At 32.8% G+C, this 21,159-nt stretch overlaps 1 protein-coding gene across 6 annotated transcripts; it reads right to left on the bottom strand.

Moving 5' to 3' along the window:
• Positions 1–1,007: 1,007 nt before the first annotated feature.
• Positions 1,008–20,420, bottom strand: LOC138324739 (calcyphosin-like protein). Of its 6 annotated transcripts, none has more exons than XM_069269851.1 (6): positions 20,302–20,420; positions 20,061–20,208; positions 18,954–19,131; positions 17,934–18,143; positions 9,089–9,214; positions 1,008–3,236 (listed from the first exon to the last, which is right to left on the bottom strand). In XM_069269851.1, the coding sequence occupies exons 2-5, from the start codon at positions 20,192–20,194 to the stop codon at positions 9,113–9,115; spliced, it is 624 nt and encodes a 207-aa protein (XP_069125952.1). In that variant the 5' UTR covers positions 20,195–20,208; positions 20,302–20,420; the 3' UTR covers positions 1,008–3,236; positions 9,089–9,112. The 6 variants fall into 6 exon arrangements, with proteins under 6 accessions (XP_069125952.1, XP_069125953.1, XP_069125954.1 ...); XM_069269852.1 differs by having other exon boundaries at positions 1,008–2,423; XM_069269853.1 differs by lacking the exon at positions 9,089–9,214.
• Between the last annotated feature and the right edge of the window lie 739 nt (positions 20,421–21,159).

Genomic DNA, 21,159 nt, shown 5'->3' with positions numbered 1-21,159 from the left:
TCGGTATATACAGACAGATGTCCAGATTGGATAGGTTTCAAATACTAACAATTTAGAAGAAAATGTCAAACAATGTTTAGACAAGTTATACCGTAAAACCACGTGGTCATGAAATCTTCCATGCATATTTTGAGCAATATCAAGCTAGGACCTCTTTAAACCATGCTATCCTGGAGTCTTCTGTTTACTTTTGATACGTATTTGTTGCGTTTTCTACACAACAGTCCCACTTAAGTGTAGCTTTCTAAAGAAGTTAAAGATGCTCACGTATTTACGATAAAGTTACACATGCATGTTTTAACCGACTAAAACTAAGCATTATATATATTCCAGATGAAGGTTTTTTATTATCTCCATGTCGATTATAAACTTCTACCTAGTATAAGTTATATTTGTTTAATTTCAATTTTGCTCGTAATATCCGAGAAAATTTAACGTAGTGTTATTTTAACTTTGTGTAATTCACTTAAACATAGCACATACTTTAATAAATCGATTTTTCGAACGTATTAATATATGTATCAAATACATCGCATGCAGTCGTTATTACAATATATATATTATCCAATATAAGACATTGGTCGTAATGAACTGAGTAAGTTATAATAGTTCGGGTTTCAAGGAACGGAATTTATTTTATATAAAGGATCTGGGAAGAAAACTTGAAGTGTTAAAATTAGAATTCTGAACACGGAAAGAAACTACGGAAGAGTATCAGGCTCGTGTAGGAACACTTTTCAGGATATAAAAATGTTTTCTTTGTCTGTCGCCATGCAATTACAAAATTATAGAAATATTATATGGCAACCGCCACTTAATCGTTCTATAATTGATATGGCGGCCGCCAAAACATTTTCGTTTTCCTGAAAATATGATCCTATGTGAACCTAAAGCGCTGCCGTACAGTATTGCAAAGTGATATGCGCCAGTTCAGATAAGGATTTTACGCAAGTTTGTTTCACTTGTATAAATACAGTTTTATAGAAAAAAACAACAAACAAATTACAACAAATTTCATATTTTAATCATAAATAGAAATTCTAAGACATTAATTATCCATAAAACTAATTTACATCTTTAAAGGTAGATTATTAAAAATAAATGTTCGGGAAAAATTGTAAGATCAAAATGATAAACCTAAAACTACTGGTCCCAAATTATTAAAATTACAAACTGACGACATCGGTAAAAGATCTCGCCGAGAAACTAGAAGATAATGTTTTCATCACAGAAGACTACGAACATAATCTCTATTACTAAAAATATAAATATATAACATCTCATGGCTATTGTAGATATACTCAAATACCATTTTCTATAGGATTATTATCATATGGAATGATGTTTTGAAAGCTTTAGTCCGAAAACCGCCCAAAATTGCCATTGAATTGAAAATTGGGAAATCAAAGTATGCCTCCTATTTTATAAATAGATTAGTTGTTAATCTCAAACAAGGTACAATAAAATAGCTTCTTAATCAACAACATTTTGATATCAGTATATAGATATAAACAATATAAATTAGAAATACATCCACATGCATCTATAAGTGCAATAAACGTCTTTTCTTTTCATTCAAAGTGAAATCACATACATTGTACACTAATGAAAATCCTATCACGAATCATGATATGCTTTAGATCCCTGAACAAATTCCCAGAAAACAATATACAACATATCATTTCCATGCCACAGTGCATAGCCAGCTCACACATTCCCATCATGCAATTCGAATAATGATAAATCTCGTATAAACTATAATTTTGTAATAAAGTTCACATCATCTTATAATGAAAGCAACTCACATTATGTACTTAAGCATCTCTTAACATAGTATACTACATTAAAATCGTGTGCGAAGTAACGCTAATTGTCCATGTTATTGTCATGAAATGATGTGACCATGAAGTGAAGCTCGCGTGTTATTGACATATGATACTTTGAAAACTATTTCCCATGCAATTATATTATTGAACATGAACAAAAACCATCTTATTGGTTTTTGTGTTACAAGTCCATAGCTTAAAACAGAATCATGTCACGATTTGTATCGCTGCTTTTGATTGGCTAAGAAATAAGATGCTGGGTCTATGTGACTGTGCTGTACAATAGGCAGTATATATATATATATAAATTATAATCTAACTATGAAACTATATCTATAGAAGACTTGACAAAGAGACTTAGCATCATGTAGATGAACATTGAATCCATCCACATCGCAGAACATAAAAATGGGTTCAGCTTTCCGGTATTCAGATCATATTTCCTACACTTGATGTCTATATAATAATGTGTGTTTTTCGGAACATGTCATTTTTTCACACGCCCCATGAATTTTTCATCATCAAAGCGAAATACATGTCATTGTCAATAGACGCGCTAACTCCGCTGTAGTAATTGATCCACTCGTCCTGTGTTATCTGTAACCAACATAAACAATCACTTTATCGTATTAGTCTGACACAACGTAATGAACTAGTCCAATCTATTCAAAACCTAGGTCACACACACTCTATAGCACTGCAAGTGCATTATAACACTCGTTAGCCAAACATCATTATCATCATCCTCATATATGCTTAATGTGAATAGTCTTTACATTCAAAAATAGAAACAGTTCACAATATGTAACATGAATCGTGAAGAATGCACACAACAGTTTGTGATAGATGTAAGTGGTTCTGCATGGTGATAATTCTTCTTCCGGTGGACGTCGGTCTTCTGCGTCCATGGTCTTTGTGAGAGAAGTGTGAATCACTCGGGGTTGCGTGCAAAATGTGTAAAGTATTGAGCTAATAGAAGTCTTTCATGAAGACAATATCTGAGGGAAATATCTTGTGCAAAGAAAAAGAGCTTATCTTTGGCAGTGAAAACAGCAAATTTCAAGAAAAAAATCTAGATGGACAACAGGAGAGGTTTGCTTTAGAAGTGAATATATGAATTATAATCAGCACTACTTGACAGTTGATGTCTTTAGGAAGGGAAGGTCTTCAAGGAAACTATAGAATACTACAAAGACAACCAAAGTTAGGGTCAAAAGACTGTTCTTCGATGTGAGAACAATGTTAAACAAACATTTCGAATTGATGATTTTTTTAAAATGGATACTAATTGTTAATTAATAGAGGTATTCAAATTTTCCATGCGTTTTTCATCATTAACGTGAAATATGCATCTGAATCGATAGAGGCGCTAACTCCTGAGTAGTAATTCACAAACTCATCTTGTGTGATCTACAACAAATAACGAATCTGGATATCAGTGTCACGTGAAAACAGTGTATAATGTAAACAATTATCACAGTTAATGGCTAGACATCAGTCTAACGTGGGAACAATATATAATGTATATATCTATCACAGTTAATGACTGGAGACCAGTGTAACGTGGGAACAATATATAATGTATATATCTATCACAGTTAATGACCGGAGACCAGTCTAACGTGGGAACAATATATAATGTATATATCTATCACAGTTAATGACCGGAGACCAGTGTAACGTGGGAACAATATATAAATGTATATATCTATCACAGTTAATGACCGGAGACCAGTGTAACGTGGGAACAATATATAATGTATATATCTATCACAGTTAATGACCGGAGACCAGTGTAACGTGGGAACAATATATAATGTATATATCTATCACAGTTAATGACCGGAGACCAGTGTAACGTGGGAACAATATATAATGTATATATCTATCACAGTTAATGACCGGAGACCAGTGTAACGTGGGAACAATATATAATGTATATATCTATCACAGTTAATGACCGGAGACCAGTCTAACGTGGGAACAATATATAATGTATATATCTATCACAGTTAATGACCGGAGACCAGTGTAACGTGGGAACAATATATAATGTATATATCTATCACAGTTAATGACCGGAGACCAGTGTAACGTGGGAACAATATATAATGTATATATCTATCACAGTTAATGACCTGAGACCAGTGTAACGTGGGAACAATATATAATGTATATATCTATCACAGTTAATGACCGAAGACCAGTGTAAACGTGGGAACAATATATAATGTATATATCTATCACAGTTAATGACCTGAGACCAGTGTGACGTGGGAACAATATATAATGTATATATCTATCACAGTTAATGACCGGAGACCAGTGTAACGTGGGAACAATATATAATGTATATATCTATCACAGTTAATGACCGGATACCAGTGTAACGTGGGAACAATATATAATGTATATATCTATCACAGTTAATGACCGGAGACCAGTGTAACGTGGGAACAATATATAATGTATATATCTATCACAGTTAATGACCGGAGACCAGTGTAACGTGGGAACAATATATAATGTATATATCTATCACAGTTAATGACCGGAGACCAGTCTAACGTGGGAACAATATATAATGTATATATCTATCACAGTTAATGACCGGAGACCAGTCTAACGTGGGAACAATATATAATGTATATATCTATCACAGTTAATGACCGGAGACCAGTCTAACGTGGGAACAATATATAATGTATATATCTATCACAGTTAATGACCGGAGACCAGTCTAACGTGGGAACAATATATAATGTATATATCTATCACAGTTAATGACCGGAGACCAGTGTAACGTGGGAACAATATATAATGTATATATCTATCACAGTTAATGACCGGAGACCAGTGTAACGTGGGAACAATATATAATGTATATATCTATCACAGTTAATGACCGGAGACCAGTGTAACGTGGGAACAATATATAATGTATATATCTATCACAGTTAATGACCGGAGACCAGTGTAACGTGGGAACAATATATAATGTATATATATCTATCACAGTTAATGACCGGAGACCAGTGTAACGTGGGAACAATATATAATGTATATATCTATCACAGTTAATGACCGGAGACCAGTGTAACGTGGGAACAATATATAATGTATATATCTATCACAGTTAATGACCGGATACCAGTGTAACGTGGGAACAATATATAATGTATATATCTATCACAGTTAATGACTGGAGACCAGTCTAACGTGGGAACAATATATAATGTATATATCTATCACAGTTAATGGCTGGACATCAGTCTAACGTGGGAACAATATATAATGTATATATCTATCACAGTTAATGACCGGAGACCAGTGTAACGTGGGAACAATATATAATGTATATATCTATCACAGTTAATGACCGGAGACCAGTGTAACGTGGGAACAATATATAATGTATATATCTATCACAGTTAATGACCGGAGACCAGTGTAACGTGGGAACAATATATAATGTATATATCTATCACAGTTAATGACCGGAGACCAGTGTAACGTGGGAACAATATATAATGTATATATCTATCACAGTTAATGACTGGAGACCAGTCTAACGTGGGAACAATATATAATGTATATATCTATCACAGTTAATGACCGGAGACCAGTGTAACGTGGGAACAATATATAATGTATATATCTATCACAGTTAATGACCGGAGACCAGTGTAACGTGGGAACAATATATAATGTATATATCTATCACAGTTAATGACCGGAGACCAGTGTAACGTGGGAACAATATATAATGTATATATCTATCACAGTTAATGACCGGAGACCAGTGTAACGTGGGAACAATATATAATGTATATATCTATCACAGTTAATGACCGGAGACCAGTGTAACGTGGGAACAATATATAATGTATATATCTATCACAGTTAATGACCGGAGACCAGTGTAACGTGGGAACAATATATAATGTATATATCTATCACAGTTAATGGCTGGACATCAGTCTAACGTGGGAACAATATATAATGTATATATCTATCACAGTTAATGACCGGAGACCAGTGTAACGTGGGAACAATATATAATGTATATATCTATCACAGTTAATGACCGGATACCAGTGTAACGTGGGAACAATATATAATGTATATATCTATCACAGTTAATGACCGGAGACCAGTGTAACGTGGGAACAATATATAATGTATATATCTCTATCACAGTTAATGACCGGAGACCAGTGTAACGTGGGAACAATATATAATGTATATATCTATCACAGTTAATGACCGGAGACCAGTGTAACGTGGGAACAATATATAATGTATATATCTATCACAGTTAATGACCGGAGACCAGTGTAACGTGGGAACAATATATAATGTATATATCTATCACAGTTAATGACCGGAGACCAGTGTAACGTGGGAACAATATATAATGTATATATCTATCACAGTTAATGACCGGAGACCAGTGTAACGTGGGAACAATATATAATGTATATATCTATCACAGTTAATGACCGGAGACCAGTGTAACGTGGGAACAATATATAATGTATATATCTATCACAGTTAATGACCGGAGACCAGTGTAACGTGGGAACAATATATAATGTATATATCTATCACAGTTAATGACCGGAGACCAGTGTAACGTGGGAACAATATATATAATGTATATATCTATCACAGTTAATGACCGGAGACCAGTCTAACGTGGGAACAATATATAATGTATATATATCTATCACAGTTAATGACCGGAGACCAGTGTAACGTGGGAACAATATATAATGTATATATCTATCACAGTTAATGACCGGAGACCAGTGTAACGTGGGAACAATATATAATGTATATATCTATCACAGTTAATGACCGGAGACCAGTGTAACGTGGGAACAATATATAATGTATATATCTATCACAGTTAATGACCGGAGACCAGTGTAACGTGGGAACAATATATAATGTATATATCTATCACAGTTAATGACCGGAGACCAGTGTAACGTGGGAACAATATATAATGTATATATCTATCACAGTTAATGACCGGAGACCAGTGTAACGTGGGAACAATATATAATGTATATATCTATCACAGTTAATGACCGGAGACCAGTGTAACGTGGGAACAATATATAATGTATATATCTATCACAGTTAATGACCGGAGACCAGTGTAACGTGGGAACAATATATAATGTATATATCTATCACAGTTAATGACCGGAGACCAGTGTAACGTGGGAACAATATATAATGTATATATCTATCACAGTTAATGGCGGAACAGTGTAACGTGGGAACAATATATAATGTATATATCTATCACAGTTAATGACGGAGACAGTGTAACGTGGGAACAATATATAATGTATATATCTATCACAGTTAATGACCGGAGACCAGTGTAACGTGGGAACAATATATAATGTATATATCTATCACAGTTAATGACCGGAGACCAGTGTAACGTGGGAACAATATATAATGTATATATCTATCACAGTTAATGGCTGGACATCAGTCTAACGTGGGAACAATATATAATGTATATATCTATCACAGTTAATGACCGGAGACCAGTCTAACGTGGGAACAATATATAATGTATATATCTATCACAGTTAATGACCGGAGACCAGTGTAACGTGGGAACAATATATAATGTATATATCTATCACAGTTAATGACCGGAGACCAGTGTAACGTGGGAACAATATATAATGTATATATCTATCACAGTTAATGACCGGAGACCAGTGTAACGTGGGAACAATATATAATGTATATATCTATCACAGTTAATGACCGGAGACCAGTCTAACGTGGGAACAATATATAATGTATATATCTATCACAGTTATTGTACTATTAAAAATTCATCTTGAAAAGTAAAATTGCATATTTCATTACATAATTTACTTGTGAATTTAAAAGCATGTTATTAGTGATTATAATATGAATAATTGAATAATGTTGTTACCGATCACGATATATCACAAATGTGCTATTGTTTTCAAGCAATGAACTTCTTGGTTATATTTCTAGCAAAACTAAATAAATATCAAAAGAAGGAAAACGACAATATTGCTTTTAAGAGGGAATATCACAATATTGCTCAAATTGGTGATTACATAGGATTTGACACTGAAGCGGAACAATTGATAACAATTAAAAGGAAAACATGCAACATTAAGTGGTTAAAATCAGATTCATTCAAACTCTTAGTCTGAAATCTTGTCCTGTTAGTTAAACAACGAACAAAATATTAGATCAAACAATTGTATTTGTAAGAAGTATTGAAAAGTTAGTTCAAATAATGAAAAGGTTTTAGATTTACTATCATTCATTTTAAGACGTCTTGAAAATTAGTTTAAATGGTTAAAAGGTTTCAGATTTGCCAAAAATCCTTGTTAGAAGCCTTGAAACATTACTTCAAATTACGAACATGTGAATATGAAAAAAAATGGAAAATGTTCAAGTATGAAAACACTACAAAAACAGATATGCAGATAACAACGGTTGAATCCATTAATTTACGATGTTTTGAATGTCTGTCAACATGCATGTTCTTCATGCAAATTACGAATAATCCAATTATTGCATTCATGGGATATACTTGATTCCAGCATTTTGTTGTGCAAGAGTAATTGTCTTCCGTGTTCTGTACATGAGTGATTCATCATGTATACGCCATTTTGTTATTTGAACATACAAAATAGCAAATCGTTGACCACAAAGAACTTATATGAAAGTTGGCGTTAATCTTTACACGTGTAAAGCAACTGTATTTATGCATAACTGGCAAAACAAACAGAAACATTGTTGACGTCATATTGGCGAAGGGACCCAAAGCCCTGTTCATTATTCAGTGTGTGTGTTTTTGTTTTTATTTTAGCGGTTGAACATCATTTGGAATATCTAGGATCATGCATGAATGTGTTGTATGACCTACTTGACAGTTTGGTTGTTTGCTTGGGTTTTGTTAACATAAATCTATGGGACAACACAGTAAGAACAAATTAAGCATCAGCATGATTGATTTGAGTCATGCCATCAGTCAAACAAAGATGTCAAACCTAGAAAGCCAAAATATTTTCAAGCATTAATATGTTGATTACGTTTCAAAGATACCAAATACGATTAAAGGTTCACCGCATTTAACCCGTGGTTATAATTAGCCAAGTAGAGTACTTGGAAGCAGCACGATTGTTATATCAGATAAATAAACGGTAAAAAAACCGCAAGCAATATCAAACGTTTCACCGTACGTCTTGGCCGCGCTATTCGCCAGATTATAAGTTCCATGCATTTGTCATCATCAGTGAAAAATAAGCATCGTTATCTACAGATGCGCTGACCCCAGAGTAATAGTTCATAAATTCGTCCTGTGTAACCTGTGTGTGAAAAAGATATATACTCTTTGATTGAAGAAAATTACAATACCATTAAAGGCCCACTACCTTTCTTAATTTGACTTTTGATTTTTTAAATGGGAACGTAAAAAGAGAATTATTAACTTAACGTTGATACTACACTTATCAACTCCTAACCAATTAAATTAAAATTAATTAAATGTTAATTTTCAAAACGCGGGCCGTATTCTGTTTTCTTATTGCCACACGATAGTTGATTATTACTGAACCAGACGGAAAAACACGAAATGAATCTTCGCTGTAAACATTGACTACGCGGGGAAACATTTGTTTGGTGTTGTAACCTTATCTTAGGCCATCAATATATATGTTATGTTATTATTGTTGCTAAGGAACTTTTATTTTTTGTTTTGGAACGGTAATGGACCTTTAAGGTGTTCTATTGATATTCACGTTTTCACGAATTAAACGTAAAGCATACAAGCATGAATAGATTACATATTTCTTTGATTTCTACTTTCCTATTTTCCTTTTTTATTAAATGCGCTTTCGGCCTGGTTTTCAATTTGATAATATCTATTTACTAAGTAAAATTTATCGTGATGAATATAAGTTGAAAATAATCATTACAAATTATAGCACAAATCATCAGTTCTGTACACATTATTTCAATTCAAATCTTTGCGAAATTATTGTGAAAAAGTCATTCTTCGTCAAGTAAAATAAAATTTTGATAGTTTAATAGTAGATAAATTTATATTGAGCAACAATCCACTTAATGACACCGAAATTGGAAAACACCATACAATACCTGACGTATTATATTGAGAGAAAAAAAAAGAAAGTTTTCATGGAAAGCGTCAGAAGTATATATACATAAGCACATTGAGATTAAAATGTTTGAAGATCATAATATGTTAAACTGTAGTTTAAAACTTAACACATTATTACTTGGAAATCCAGAGGATACTATTTGCTTTCTCAATCTGCAATGTTCACATTCCAACCCCATTTACTTCTTCATCTATTCCTTTCTATTTTACTACATAACAGTTTTATTTGTTCCATGAACGAGTAAATTCGATCATTGAAGTATTCGTGAAGATACAATTTTAAAGATATAGGTATTCAAAAGTTTTAAAAACAAAACTTAACACGATTTCAGCTACTGCTTTGTTATTTAATACCATCAATTAAAATGCTTAACTAAAACAAAATAACTTAAATAAGCTTATATTAGATATATATTATTTCTAACGAGTTACAATGACTATCGAATGAATTCATAAAACATATGACAGCAATGATTTCTATCATGAAAAATAAAACTTTCAATTATAACATTGTTGGCCTTTTTACAAAATCTCGCTACCATTTTTTAAGACAGCACACATGTGATCTACGCTGAAGCTCACGGACTATATATCTGTTGTTCTACAGATTTTTACTTTGTGGCATACATGTTTTTCAGTCTTTGTTTCACTGTTATAAAATGGAATAATCCAGCTAGACTCCCCACGAGTTTTTCATCACCAGACAAAAGTAAGCATCATTGTCTACTGAAGCGCTGACTCCACTGTAGTAATTCATAAATTCATCTTCAGTGATCTGTTGGAAACACAGTAAATTGCAGGCAGTGTTTGATAATGTTCTAACTATTATCTTGTTTTAAAATCATTCAAATTTCCTTTGACAAATTTGAAGGAATTGACAGACCCTTGTATAAATTCTAATAATAAAAATAAATAATATTTTTTTAATAATTTACTTAATTTAATTATTTTGGCAAGAATCTACAATGTTGTTAATTATCAAAATGTAATATAAAAAGTAGAAGGTTATATAAATTATATTAATAAAAAAACATTTTTAAAACACTCATATATATATAATAATAATTTATGACAAATTATAAATAAAATGTTGTTACTGGAAAAATAGAATGTTAACTACTGGAAAAAAATATTAGCTCAGAAAATAAAATAAATACTGTTATATACTTTTCATACTAAAGCTAATCAAATGTAATGGTAGGACAGTTGGTTTTTTTATTGATTTTATCAAAATTAGGAAATATAAATGGTGCCATAACATACTTAGTTCAGTAAAACACCAATAATATAGAACAAAAGGAGTATACTATTTATAGAAAATTAAACTTTGTTACAGAAAGAAAGGTTAATATCGCTCATCAGGATCAAAAAATGCAATTTATTTATTTATGGGATTTAAATGGAGGATATTTCGTAACATCATCTTCATTATCTGTGACAAAATGATGGTCTATGTTATAATGTATTATGATTCTTGATTATGGAAAATATTCTTAGTTATCAACTCATCTATATTTTTCTCCTGTGTCAAGAGATAATACCCAATTATGTACAAAGGGTGTGACGACGAACATGACAACAGTATTACGATTTAACCCAAAATTTGTTTGAAGTATGTACATGTGTTTTAATGCTTAGGTAATAAAGTACAATGTACTATGTTTTAGAAACGATTGAAAATGTCCGCACGAACACCAATTTATATGAAAGTATCTTTGATTATGTTTAAAAACATTGTTAAAATGCAACCCAGTCTAATGAAGATTAAAAACTAGATAATTGTAGTATCTGCAATTATACACAAACAAGAATGAGTTTTTGTACATATGTACATTTTTTATTTTATAAATAGGTAATATATATTTAAAAGAGTAAAAATTAATGGCAAACTGAAATATGTACATCTTTGCTGCATTATAGGACATGTATTTTTTTTTGTAAATATATATATAGGGATAAACCTGCTCAATGTGTATTAGGATGTAGACTAAAGACTAACTCTAGTGAAGAAAGCAATATATATGATATCTTGAGATATTCTAAGATCAAACAAGTCAATATTTTGAAACTCCAATCCACGATGCAGGTATGTGCAATAAAACTGCTATTTCTATCGAATGAAACTTGAGTAACTGCAAATGATCAGCATCGCTTTCTCTTTGTTAAAACAAGGCAAAGACATATGTTATCTTCTACATTATGATATACTAGACTTATCTCCCTTTTGTTTTACTCTGTCAGTACTACATGAGTGATTTAAAGGGAAGTAACCCAGGTAGATGAATTCCTAATGCTACCCTACTAACAACTTAGTGTTTTTCTCCGTCATTTATCATCTTGTTCTGGTCCACTAAACCAGTGTTTTTACCAATTGGCTATCACAGTTACCTTGAAATACTCATCACTTGGAATTATTTTACCCTGAACACATTGGCACACAATTTATATAAATATGTTCACTAAATTAACTTTAATCTGTAAAACATGAGTTTGAATTTTTTATATCCTTACAATAAAATAACAAAATAGTTTTTTGTGTAAAACTGGAACAGTTTAATGGTTAGTTTCTGAAATGCCTAACATCTTCAGCTAATGTCATTACACCACAATGAACCCCCCTCCTCTTTTTGAATCAAGGATTTACACCAAAATGGACCCTCATTTTTGGCATCCATCTGCCGTCCTATCTATTACAGACAGAATTACGTCACACGGACACCCCTCTTTTGGAATCAAGGATTTACACCAAAATGAACCCCCATTTTTGGCATTCATCTACAGTCCTATCTGTCAAATGACCAAATTATGCCACGCGGACCCCCCTCTTTTGGTATCGATCTGCGCTCCCATCCAAGTTCCAGGCATTGTTCATCATAAGTGTAAAGTAGACATCGCTGTCAATACTGGCACTGACTCCAGAATAGTAGTTTACAAACTCATCTTGTGTGACCTGTAAAGGGGAGGGAAAGCAGGTTAGCAAGGAAGTAAGTCAAGTGATGATGATGATGATAATTATGATGACAATGATGATGATGATGACAATGATGATGATGGTGACAATGATGATGATGGTGATAATGATGGTGACAATGATGATAATGATGATAATGATGATGACAATGATGATGATGGTGACAATGATGATAATGATGATAATGATGGGTGGAATAAGGATCTGTATTCAAGTTAGATTGAAAACATCTGCTTTTCCTTTAAATACATTTATCACAGAATGTTTTACTTTGAAAATGTGAAAACAAAAAACTATGATTTAAAATGCAGAAATTACAACTTTCATTAGGCTTTCCAACATTTCTGTCAAGTGAATTATGTATTCGTGTAAAATTTAAACTATTCATAAGAATTATAAAAAAAATAATGATGCCATTCTTCGGATAAATACAGGGTTCTAGATTAGCCGTTCTAAACTTTATATGTACATGCTATAGTTATGATATATAATACATGCAATAACATTCATCATGGTACCAATCTATTGCTGGAAAGGCTTATAATGGTAATCTTCTAGCCATACTTTCAATGGGACTAAGTCATGTACCACATGATCCCCGATAACATATGTGTGGGAATAGTATCTCCAGTGGTGATGGAATGTAACTCTTTGTAATTTTCCAGCTGAAATGTTTTCTTTAAGCGTCATTCCATCACCAATAGAAACAATAGTCCCACACAAATGTTATCGGGTATCATGTAGCGTGTAATTATAATTATGGCAGTATCCAAGGTAAAAATTGGAACAAATGTACTTTGTATTTGGTAAATATTGATTAAAAACTTCAAAATTTACTTATCTTGTAAACTTTTCAACTAATCTTTTTTATTGATTTGTGAATTGACAATAAAAAATAATTGAACTCCATGTTAGACTAATTTCACATCTTGCTTTGTGTACCTTCCTGTGGGAAAGGTTGGGTGCAAAGGCCTAGAACTATCTATGAGGATAACTGACTACATACTAGCTGAACATGCTTGACGACCTAATGCATTCACCCCTAGAACACATTTGAACTCTTCTGATTCAAAGACTCCGGGAAAGTTCATTATGACTTTTCAGGGGTGAATGAGTTTAATAGGTTACTTATACATGTATATTTCAAATGTAATACCCTTATTTGTTTATTTCTTTGGGAAAACACAAACACATAACATGTTTGCATATATAGTATCAACGATTCAACATTGCTTGAAATAATGACTGAATATTCTACTTACCGTATGCATATAGTTCTTGGTGATGAGAAGACCATGTTTAACTCTGCATCTTGTTAGACTCATGAAATTGGATATCCAGTGGTATACTTCGTGAAATATGTTAGCGTGAGCTGCTACATGGGCTACTATTATTGCAATAAGTATTTGTACATATGATGACTGTACATGTTCTTTGTTCTACTTGTCTCCCAATCAATTTGGAGTGATGCGTTAGTCATGTTTCTAATATTTTAACCAGGTCAGGCAAAATATTAAGGTTGGGTGATAAAGGTGGCAGTATACATATATAATATGGTTATATTCTAAGTAACATAACCGCATGCAATTTTTCTCCTATTATATCTATCTACAGTTGTTAATATTGCTCTTATGTCCTCAAGCTGACAATCAATTCCATGGCCTATCCATTAAAGAGCCACTATCTTTCCGAAACGCCTTAGATTTTTAAAATGAGAACGTAAAACGAGATTGATAATTTTGTAGTCTCAACAGTTATTAACTTAACGTTCATACTACACATATCATCATTTTCTGAACATTTTTATCAAAATAAATCAAATATTAATTTTCATAACGCGGGTCGTATTATGTTTACCGCTGTCGTCCTAATTACTGTGTGTTAGTCAATTATCACTGTGCTAGACAGCGAAACAGCGAGATGAATTTTCACTGTTAACATATATTACACAAGGAAACTTTGTTTTGTGTTGTATATTCATCTTCGACAATCGATATAATATTTCTTACATTGTTTTTAAGAAACTTTATTTTTTGTTTTGGAAAGGTAGTGGATTTCCATATAAACGACTTCTTCTCTGAAACCAAGCATGGGATAGCACCCATAATGCAATGGTAGCATCCTTATAGGGTGGGGATTCAAAATTGTACAAATGATGGGGCTGACCCCCGGGGGCCTGAGGGGCGGGGTCAAATGGGTCAATTTGCACTCATAATGCAATGGTAGTATCGTTATAGGGTAGGGATTAAAAATTGTACAAATGATGTGGCTGACCCCCCGGGGGCCTGAGGGCGGGGTCAAATGGGGTCAATTTGGCTATTTCCATATAAACACTTTTCTCTGAAACCAAGCATTGGATAGCACCCATAATGCAATGGTAGCTTCCTTATAGGGTGGGGATTCAAAATTGTAACAAATGATGGGGCTGACCCCCGGGGGCCTGAGGGCGGTCACACAAAATTATTAACTTTCCGTTAATACTACATTTATCATCACCTTTTGAACGATTTTATTAAAATAAATAAAATGTTTATTTTCATAACGCGGGTCGTATTATGTTTCCCGCCGTCGTCCTAAATACCGGGCGGTAGTTGACTATCACTGCGCCAGACGGCAAAACAGCGAATTGACTCTCCACTGTTTTCATATATTACGCAGGAAATCTTGCATATGTTTGGTGTCGTAACCTTATTTTAGGTCATCGGTACGCATTTTTCTGATGTTATTAATGTTTTTAAGAAACTTTTATATTTTGCTCCGGAAAGGTAATGGGCCTTTAAGGAAAACGCCATGTCGTAACCTATCACGGTTTTCTGATTATTTAAAGGCCCACTACCTTTCCGAAACGGCCTTTAAATTTTTAAAATGGGAATGTAAAACAAGATCGATAATGTTGTAGAGTCACAAAAATTATTAACTTTCCGTTAATACTACATTTATCATCACCTTCTGAACGATTTTATTAAAATAAAATAAAATGTTTATTTTCATAACGCGGGTCGTATTATGTTTCCCGCCGTCGTCCTAAATACCGGGCGGTAGTTGACTATCACTGCGCCAGACGGCAAAACAGCGAATTGACTCTCCACTGTTTTCATATATTACGCAGGAAATCTTGCATATGTTTGGTGTCGTAACCTTATTTTAGGTCATCGGTACGCATTTTTCTGATGTTATTAATGTTTTTAAGAAACTTTTATATTTTGCTCCGGAAAGGTAATGGGCCTTTAAGATAAACTATAAACTTTATTTATTTTACATCGTTTGCAAAACATGTTATATAGCTTATACAAATCATTTTTTATGGTCCGGATGTAAGCGCACGAAGGGTCTTAGAGCGGGAGAAAACCGGAGTTCCATGGATAAAATCATGTGATTAGGAAGTGACCCTGACCTCTTGATGTTCGTGCCAGGGATTGAACCATTGCCACTTTGGTAAAAGGCAACTACCTGGTACATTACCCGATCACATTAAAATTACATGGTATATTTTAATGATATTTTGGTCACAAAAAAACCCACAGGTAAATCATGTAAATGTATGTGAACTTATACAGAGTTGCTTCCCTTTAATGTACCAGTTATCTCCCTTCCTTCCATACACCACTTTCTTTTCTCGTTAAGAGTGTGTTATTAGCTTTTAAGTATTTTTCTAGACACATGGGTACTACTAATGTTACCACTATCTAGCAACTGGTTTAAAAAATAACATGAAATTAAAGCTTAACATCTTATATATCATAGATAAGACACTCTTGGTAGATTCAGTAATTTTTAGTTAATTTTTGACATTAAAGTAATTAATGAAATAAAGTGAAACCAAAACACATTTATGTTATTAACAAGATAAACTTTTTCCTAAATATAAATGTGACTATTAATTTTTTTAATATGCTATAATGTCGTTAATTTTGCTGTTGAAAAAATCTTTGGTTTTAATTTCATTAAAATAAGGAGAAATTTTTTTTAATCGTAATTTTGTTATACAACTTGTTTATTATACTTAGATTTATAATTAATCTGGGTTTTTTTGCTCATTAGATTGAATAGGGAGAAAGTACTCACTAGTCAGTCGTTATTGTTTTTATTTCTTATAAATATATATATATGCCTTGAAAATTGACAATTTTTTCCCCATACAATTTTGAAACATTTCATATAAATATAAATATAAACTTTGTTTATTTTACGTCAATTATGAAACAAATTATATAACAAATGCAAATCACTCTCGATGGCCCGGATGTAAGCACGTGAGGGATATTAGGGTGGGAGGAAACGAGAGTGCCCGGAGAAAACCCAAGTGATCGGGCAGATGACCCCTAACCTTTCACATCCGTTCTGGGGATCGAACCCCGGCCAACTACACCATCTGATCACCCTAAACATTTTATAACAATGTACAAAATATAATTTGTACACCTCTAACATCAAATCATATTTCAGCACAGACAAAAGTTTTTACCATATTTCGCAGATTATTTAAATAGACCTTAGTGATGAGCTGCTGGAAGTATTATGGTTCAGAATACCTCACATGTGTTTGGCTTAATACCATATTAACAGCCATTAAGGTAGTGCCAGGTTCAGAAGATGGAGGAAAGCCAAAGTACCCAGACAAAACCACCAAACTGTGGTCAGCGGAAGTGGTCAGTACCTGGAAACTGACCCACATGAGATTTAAACTTAAAACCCAAAAATAGAGGGCTTGTGGTAATATGTTAGTAAATCTTAACCACACGGCCGCTGCAGCCCTCCTCTGAAAGAAATAGGTTCTGTATACCTAACATATCATTAAGACTTTATGATGAGCCTCTGAAAGGAATATATTCAGTAGATCTACAAGACTACAGATTAGTGCTATGGGATAAGCAAGGGATTTGGGTTCAAAGCCATGCAGTAAGGTAAATACACAGAGACGAAAAAGAAAACATACCGTTCCATCCTTATCGTCCGGGGAGTCAAATGAATCCAGAAATTTGCGTAGAATTTGATCCTCTGTCCATTCACCGTTTATGTACTTGGGATGTTTCTTACAATTGTAAACACCTTTGAGATCCTCAATTGTGATGACACCATCTCCAGTTTTATCCAATTTACGAAATGCTTGTTTAATCAAACCTCTCCTTGTGGCGTTCATGGGAGGCTATCAAAAGCAAAGAATAGATCATTTATTTTGAAAAAACATGTGTTATCTAATTTCCATTAATAAAAATCATGTGTTTTGTTCCTTATTTTCTACTGATAAACATCATGTTTTTTATTTCCTCTGTCAATAAGCATCATATTGTAGTAAAATATTCTATTGAAATATGAAATCAATTAAATGGTGGGTTTTTTAAACATATTTTTTTTTTAAATCATATTGATATTACAAATGATCATCATAATTATTATTATTCAATATAATGTAATTTAATATGTTTTTTTCTGCATTCAAATTTTCACACATATATCCATGCATGCATGTGAACATACCGGTATGTATATACATACATACATACATACTTATATTTACATGATTACCTACCAATTAAATGTTCTTTATTTTACAGTTAACATTGAAAATGATTATAATTACAGTTGAAACAATATAGAAATAATGACTGTCATATATTTTTACATTGCGGATTCACAACATCAAATCATACAAAAAATCTTATCATTGGCACTCTTAAATACTGTGAAATCATTATACTTCATGGCAGTATAATTTTTGTGGTTTTCGGTATTTTATCTGAAGCAACGAAAATATGACCCTGCGAAATCTTATCTATTTAAAAAGGACATGCATGAACATACACTATGACACAGGTTACAGTGTTAGCTTAGTTAAACAATTGGAACATACATATTTTCAAAATCATACCGGGTATCATATATTTTAATTGAAGCAAAGTTTGATGTTAAAGTAATGTAGGTTATTATATAAAATTAAGCAGTTCATAAACCATACCCGTAATGCTGCTAAGAACTCGTCGAAGTCAAGTACGCCAGAATTGTCCTTGTCTAACAATGAAAATACCTCTTCCACTTCGCTTTTAGACATATCAACCCCAAAGTCATTGATGCCTTTGGCGAATTCTTTTTTATCAAGCGATCGACTATTGTCATCATCCATGATTTTGAATTGCCTGTATTGAAAAGAAACATTGCACAAAATACATTTGTTTGTGTAACTTAATGCAATGGCATAAGCTTTCCTAATAGAGCTTTTATATAATTAAACTTGATTAAATTTAAAATTCCTGTTAGGAAAATTTTTAAAAAGAGACAATTTTATCTCATGTTTGACAACCTAAAGATTCTTTTTCCTTGGGTTTAGTTTAAACCATAGTCACATTGCATGTTTGCTTGAAGCCAATGTCATTGTTTAAATGTATTTTCAAAACAGTTTGCCTAAGAAAATTTTATATAAAAGTCTGTCAAGAAAGTCTGGATATCTCTTCCTGTGTTATGAATTGGAGTGGGTCAGTAGGACGGTTGCTGTGTGCTTACCAGCTAAAAGGTTCACGAAATAACCAAGCATTTGTACAAATAATTTTACATTGTACTCTTGAAGTTGAATCATGGGTATGTAGAGAGGGGATGGGATGGGGATTCAATACACCCCCAACCTTAAACATGATAATTTTCTTTGAAAATAAAGTATACATAACCACTCAAAGAAATTTTGAAACCCTAAGGATTGCTCTCTGAATCCGCTTCTGCATTGTTATTACATCAAATACGGTATCGACAGACTGTCATCAGTAGCGTTCTATTCTTATTAACGATCGCAAACATCATTAATAATTCATCGATCTAGCAATGTCAGAAGGGATTTGATTCGTGAATGTTATACCATATCTCATATGGCCATTCCTTAGCAATCGTGTCATATACATGATGTATCATTCAGCTATACAAATCATCCGAAGTAAAAATTAAGTAAAGTTCTATAATTCATGATCAGACTTGCCGTTTATACAACTCCGTCTGTTTACATTTAAAAATAGCAAAGTGCTGTCAGTGTTTATACGTCTGTTTCTGTAACGTATCTGACATTACAAGACATACTCACCTTCCGATTCCTTTTATTCCCGATGCTCCGCGAGACAAACATTTTAAGCGTAACCTTTCAACGGGATCTGTACAAGTTTGAAGGGCCGCCTTGGATTTTTGCTGCAATTCTCGGTTTCCTCGCGCTGTGGCCATGTTTGCTGTTTAAGCTACAAAGTACAAATGAAGCATTCAAATAAAAGCTGTTTCAATTAAATCAAGTTCATTCGCTTACTGATTTTAGTTCTCTCAAGTGGTCTTACTTTTATAGAAGTACTATGAAGAATGTTTAAACTCCTTAGGTCTGGCGCGGACAGATCGAAACGTGTTTATGTGTGTCCGGAGTACTTCCGCCAATACTTGCGTGGTCTGTATGTTATGCTGTTGCTATAGGAACCAGGGGAGCAGTTGTTATTTCAATTAAGATAAACACCAATTAGCACCTTTGTACGGAATAGATGTTGGTTTAATTCACTGAGCTTTATCTAAGTGACTAGTGTTAACTTCATGTGTAAGCTACAGGTGTCAGATTGTTCTTGATTATTAGGAATATCCGTTAGCAAGCTAATTACTTTTGTACACTACTAATTAGTTCACTATTACATCATGTAATTTCATTAATTCATATTAGGTTTTACATGATTATTGGCGTAATATACAAACTTTATATTCATTTTTCAATAATGACTCAATATAACTTTGTCATACATTGTATATGAATTTGTATATTGTTTTAAATTACATAATACTACACTGAACATATTATTCTACATTGTACATGTACATGCAATGTAAAAAATACATTGTATATATACAACATTTTATATGTTCAATATTGTAGAAATAAGTTTTTTAAAAAAAAGACAGGTACTGCCTCTCTTATCTTTTTTATATTAGTCTACTTAAAATACGTACTTGTATTTTGAATCGAAAAGAAGTTATCGAGAGAAAGAGAAACAGTTGTCTCTCTTTCTTCAGTATTGTAGTTAAAATACTATTTTTGGCTTCCTATAATGAAAATGTGCGATGAAATTGTTGACGTTTTGTGTTTTCGTTTAGGTGTAGACTACATACACTTAATTTAGTTTAAGTAAAAATAATTAAAACTTATGTATTTGCCA

Source organism: Argopecten irradians, chromosome 6 (genome assembly GCF_041381155.1).
Source record: "Argopecten irradians isolate NY chromosome 6, Ai_NY, whole genome shotgun sequence".
Lineage (NCBI taxonomy): Eukaryota > Metazoa > Mollusca > Bivalvia > Pectinida > Pectinidae > Argopecten > Argopecten irradians.
This window is presented reverse-complemented; position numbering and strand designations above follow the sequence as displayed.